This window comes from Scyliorhinus torazame, chromosome 4 (assembly GCF_047496885.1).
Source record: "Scyliorhinus torazame isolate Kashiwa2021f chromosome 4, sScyTor2.1, whole genome shotgun sequence".
Classification (NCBI taxonomy): domain Eukaryota; kingdom Metazoa; phylum Chordata; class Chondrichthyes; order Carcharhiniformes; family Scyliorhinidae; genus Scyliorhinus; species Scyliorhinus torazame.
In genome coordinates, this window is record NC_092710.1 from 342,537,125 (window position 1) to 342,543,124 (window position 6,000).

The 6,000-nt window shown below is 44.8% G+C and overlaps 1 protein-coding gene across 1 annotated transcript in view; it reads left to right on the top strand.

Annotated features, from left to right (window-relative positions):
• Positions 1 to 4,066, top strand: part of LOC140411187 (cullin-9) — a 463,592-nt gene extending 459,526 nt beyond the window's left edge. Inside the window, exon 40 of the mRNA XM_072500276.1 lies at positions 3,408 to 4,066. Coding sequence (XP_072356377.1) covers positions 3,408 to 3,594 — 187 coding nt within the window. The 3' untranslated portion in view covers positions 3,595 to 4,066. The remainder of the gene's footprint in view (positions 1 to 3,407) is intronic.
• Positions 4,067 to 6,000: the final 1,934 nt, after the last annotated feature.

The following is a 6,000-nucleotide window of genomic DNA, read 5'->3' on the forward strand; positions in this document are numbered from 1 at the left end:
GGCATTCAACTGATTAATTTCAAAGATCCCATAGCAAATGCCAAAGCCTTGTACCTTGCGGCGCCTACTGACTGACAGCCTGTCAACCTAAATGTCCCATTTATTCCTACTCTGTTTTACGTCCGTTAACCAATCCTCTCTTCACCCATTATCACATGATGCATAATTTTGAAAGGCATCTTATTGAATGATTATTTGACAATCCAAATACATTGTCTACTTTTCCTCCCTTTTCATCTTTCAAGTTACATCCTCAAAATTTCTAGTATCGCCAGACTACTTTCCCTTTCATAAATTCATGTTAATTCTCCCCATCATGATTTTCTAAGTGCCCCATTATCATGTCTCTAAAGAGCACAATTTCTGGTAAATATCACCCCTTTTTGTAAATTCTAAGTTAATTACTTTAAATTCACTGACTTCCTGTTAAGTTTACCATCTTCCTGCTAATGCTGATAACTGCTTTTGCACTCAGTCCTTGCAGCCTGACACCTGAAAAAGAAAGTCTTTCACTTAATAATAATCGCTTATTGTCACAAGTAGGCTTCAAAGAAGTTACTGTGAAAAGCCCCTAGTCACCACATTCCGGCGCCTGCTCGGGGAGACTGGTACGGGAATTGAACCCAGGCTGCTGGCCTTGTTCTGCATTACAAGCCAGCTATTTAGCCCACTGTGCTAAACCAGCCCCTTCCATGACCTCAGGAGCTCCCAATGTGTTTTATACTCAATTGAAGTGTGGGCATTGTTGTGTTGTGGAGGTCAATGTGAGTACAGCAAGCTCCTCCAGACAGAGTCATCATGAGGCTATTTTGTTTAGTGAGGTTGTTTGGATAGAAATAGTGAGCAGTACATTGTGGAGAACCCCTCTGATCTTCATTCAAATGTCCCCATGAGATCTTTACATCTAGCTGAGAGTTGGAGAGTTTAACGCCTTGTTATGGGCCAGGATTTAGAAACTCCAAAGTATATTATGGAATTCACCTTTTTGTTGAATTTGGCTGAGGTGAGCACAAAAGCTTTCACTTGAGGTGTGATTCATCAGACTTCCTAGACATTTTATTCAAAATAAGCTTTATTCTAAGAACTTAGTTAACATTGAAATGAACACACAGCAAGAATATTTATCAATTACAAACATGAATATACCCTACAGCTACAGTAATCTATGTATAACACTTAATGAATTATCCCTTAACTGTTCCAATTCAAAACAAAATCCCATAAACCAAAAAACCCTTTTCAAGGGCGTGGCCCAGCACTCTGCATTCTCACTTGAATAAGATTGGCTTTTCCTGAGATTCTGACCCCTGCTCACCAGGTTTAATCCCATCCGGAAAGCAAACTATATCTAATGCCACCACAAAGGTGATTTTTACTGGAACAGATATTTAAAATGAAAATAGAAAGACAGGAACAAAACACTTCTTTCCCCGAGTCCACAGCAGTCAAATCTGAAAGCGAAACCAAAAACAGCTCACAGATCCACAGCCCAGCTCCACCCACGCAATTACATCACTGAAGCCATGTGATAAGACAAAAACATTTTTTAAAGGGACACTCACATGACAGCCTCACCCAGAATGTACACCTCATAATGCAACACTCCCTCTACTGCACTAGACAGGCTGGATTATGTCTTCAAATCTCTGAAGTGGGATTTGAACCCACAAAAGAAGTACATTAAGGTAGTGATGACAATTGGCTGTCATTTATTCCTGTCTTGCTGAAGAAGGCAACGGCACCCATCCTATTAGGCCTGGAAATCATTGGAGAAAAAACAGATGCTTGTGGAGCTTAATTAATTTTCCAAGTTATCATTGTTGTGTTGTCAAAGACATGGCAGCCAATTTGGGTACAGCAAGCTCCCACAGACAGCAACAAAGTCATCATGAGGTCATTTTGTTCTAGTGAAGTTGTTTGGGTTAGAAATAATGAGCAGCACATTGTGGAGAAGCACACGGTAACTAACAGGTTACCATCAACTTAACTGGTGAAATAGGAATCATGTTCCATTGGTCTTTGGGACATATTCTATTCATACCATAAAAATATACCAATGACTTTCAAAAAGCATTTGATACGGTGCCACATGGCAGGTTGGTTAGGAAATTAGAAATGTTTGGGATTAATGGGTCCTTAGCTTTCCATGGATTAGAAATTGGCTTAAGAGATAGGAAACAGAGGCTAGGTATAGATGGGCATTTCTCAGACAGGAGAGGAGTTGAAAGTGGTGTCCCCAGGGCTCAGTGTTGGCACCCTTGCTTTTTCTGATTTATCTAGATGATTCAGAGATGGGTGTTGAGGGCAATATCTCTAAATTTGCAGATGGTACAAAGCTAGGGGGAATAGTGAATTGTGACGCTGAGCAACCTCAGAGAGACATTGACAAGTTGGCCAAATGGACAGATACCTGGCAGATGAATTTCAAGGCAATGCATTTTGGTAGAAGAAACATGGGGCGATAATATCAACTCAATGGTACAACTTTGAGGGGAGTTCAGGGGCAGAGGGGCCTCGGGGTTCAAGTGCATAACTCTGAAGGCAAGTTGGAGCAGTTGTTAAGGCTTATAGGATCCTTGGGTTATAAATAGAGGCATAGAATATAAAAACAAGGAAGTGATATTGTGTTAAGTTCTGGGCACCTTATTTAAGGAAGGATGTTAAAGCTCTGGAGAGAGTGCAGAGGAGATTTACTGGAATGATACCAGGAATGAGGAATTTTGGATATAAGATTAGAGAAATTGCGCTTTTTCTCCTTGGAGCAGAGGAGATTAAGAGGTGACCTTATTGAGGTGTTCAAAATTCTGACAGCATAAAGGAGGATATTCTATTTCCACTAGTTGGCATGTCAGTGACTAATGGTCACATTTCAAGATGGTCAGCAAGAGAGCTCGGAGTGAGATGAGGAGAAACTTCTTTACTCAGAGAGTTGTTGGGGTTTGGAATGTGCTGCCTGGGGGAGTGGTGGAGGTGGATTCCATAGGAGGTTTCAAAAGTGAGCTGGAGATGTATTTGAAAGTGATGAATTTAGAGGGCCAAGGAGATGGGGCTGGGGAATGGGACTAGCTAGGTTGCTTTTTTGGGAGCCGGTGCAGACATGATGGACCGAATGGCCTCCTTCTATGCTGTAAAATTCAATAATATTCTAAATTTGGTATTGATCTCGTGTTGTACATATCTGTTAAAATAAGTTTTTACTAATTATAATGTACATTATTAGCTTGGTACTGGTGGAGCTGTAGGCAGAGCACGTTTTGACTGGTGACTTTTGAATATTCCTATCAAAGAAATATTGTACAGCTAATTGAACTGAGACATTGTTCCTCAATTGTAGAAAGTGAGGGATGTTAGCAATACAGTGCTGGGTGCTATCCATAAAATAGTAACTCCTTTTGTTTATTGTGCAGAGTAAAGTCAGGCAGTCAAACTGAGGAAGAAGATGGAGAATATGATGACGATGATGATGAGTATGTCCCGGAGTGGCATGACACATACGATGAGGATGAAGATATTGATGAAGATGATTTTTCAGCTGATGAATCAGAGAACCTAGAAAGAGATTTCTTTTACCTGGAAGACGATGTCTATGACTAAAGAGAGTTGAGATTTTTTTTATATATAATATATATATATTATATATATATATTCTGAATAAGTGAACAATATAAAAACAATGTAACTCATGGTAGTTAGATGAAAATATCTTAGTCCGCGCAGAACGCAGAACCCTAGATTTTTTTTTTGTAATGCCACTTCTGGTTAGCTGGCTTCTCTTTTGATTTAGGAACATTTTTTTTGGTGTTCAGGTTTCAAAACACACACGGAACTAAAGAGAAACTCTTTCTTTTATTTTGTTAACATCTCGCCCCCTGGAGAGAGCCGCCGATGAACTGCAACTGAGCTGTTTGTGGAAGATGTTCACTGTGTTCAGCTCGCAGAAAACAAAGGGCAGTGAAGACTCCACTTTGCCGAATGCTTCAATTGTTCACATATAATGTTCTATCTTTCTGACAAATTCCAGTTATGCAAGTTGTGAAAATAAAAGACTTTCTTCTAATGTATGAAATTGGGTTTGTGTTAACTCCCCTTCAATAGCTTGTATTTAACTAATAAATGAAGTTTTGTTTCCTGTTTGTAAAATTCAAAGCTACTTTAAAAAATGTGGTTTATCTGAACCAACTTTCTCCATTCAAGGTCTCTCCATCTCCAAAAGCGCCTGCTCCAATATGTTGAAATATCATCTCCTCTTCCCCAGCCCCCCCCCTCAGCTGCCCCTCCCTCACCCCCCCCCCCCCCCGCTGCCCCTTCCTCACCCCTCCGTCACCCTTCACTGCCCCTCCCTCACCCCCCCGCTGCCCCTCCCTCACTCCCCCGTCACCCTTCACTGCCCCTCCCTCACGCCTCCCGCTGCCCCTCCCTCACCCCCCGCTGCCCCTCCCTCACCCCCCCGCTGCCCCTCCCTCACTCCCCCGTCACCCTTCACTGCCCCTCCCTCACCCCCCCGCTGCCCCTCCCTCACCCCCCCCGTTGCCCCTCTGTCACCCCTCACTGCCCCTCCCTCACCCCTCACTGCCCCTCTGTCACCCCTCACTGCCCCTCTGTCACCCCTCACTGCCCCTCTGTCACCCCTCACTGCCCCTCCCTCACCCCTCACTGCCCCTCCCTCACCCCTCACTGCCCCTCCCTCACCCCGACCTGCCCCTCCCTCACCCCGACCTGCCCCTCCCTCACCCCGACCTGCCCCTCCCTCACCCCGACCTGCCCCTCCCTCACCCCGACCTGCCCCTCCCTCACCCCACTGCCACTCTCACACCCCCCCACTGCCCCTCCCTCACCCCCCCACTGCCCCTTCCTCCCCTCCTACTGCCCCTCCCTCGCCCCCCATCGTTGCGCCTCCCTCGCCACCCCTGCCTCGCCACACCCCCCCAACGGCTGCCCTCCCCTCCCCCAGTCATTGAAGCTGTGTTGGAGCAACCTTTGGGAAGAATTCCGAGGCGAGATCTATGAAGGTGAAGACCAAAATTCTCATGAGACAGATGGGGTTTCAGTGAGATTGGTTGACTTTTTTTTATTCGTCCATGGAATGTGGGTGTCTCTGGCTGGGCCTTTATTGCCCATCTCTGAGAGCTTTTGAGAGTCAACCACATTGCTGTGGGTATGGAGTCACATGTAGGCCAGACCAGATAAGGACGACAGATTTCTTCCCTAAAGGACATTAGTGGATCAGATGGGTCTTTACGACAATCGACAATGGTTTCATGGTCAGCCTTAGATTTCTAATTCCAGATTTTTATTGAATTCAGATTTCACCATCTGCCATGGTGGGATTCAAACCCTGTACCCAGAGCACATGTCTGGATTTCTAGTCCAGCGACAATACCACTAAGCCAGTCTTTTTTCAAACCTTTTTGCCTGGGACCCATTTTTACCAACCGGCCGACCTTCGCGACCCACCATTTTCACTTACTTTAATGTGACAGGTGAGCCTGCTTGGTCCTAATTATCTCGCTTTGTTATTCAATGTTACATTTCAGATAAGGACTTCAGCTGATGATATAAGTTCTCACTGCATCTGAAAAAAAGAGGTTTGTCCTCGAATTTGTAATGCTTAGTCTTCAAATGTCTTTGAGGTTTTTAGGGTTTTAATCTTTCATTTGCCTGTATTTCCTTGCATATAACACCCATGAGCTTTGCATCCTGATTTGCACTGACACAATTAATCAACCCATAGGCTGTGGAGCTCACACCAGCACTGCTGGCACCAACAAAATGGAGGAATCTCTCTTGCACCCAGAGTGTAGGGGGTGCATGACCTGTTTCCTGACGCCACTGCTGGAGAGAAGACTCCCATCGATTTTCAAAAAGAATCTGCTCCTGGATCAGCACGCTGACATCAGGAGGAGGTGGTCGGCCTCGCTGGGCTCTGGGGTTGCGCATTGCTGAGGGGGACGCACATGCGCAAGACGTTCGGCATTCTGAAAGCCGGTCGCGACTGTTGGG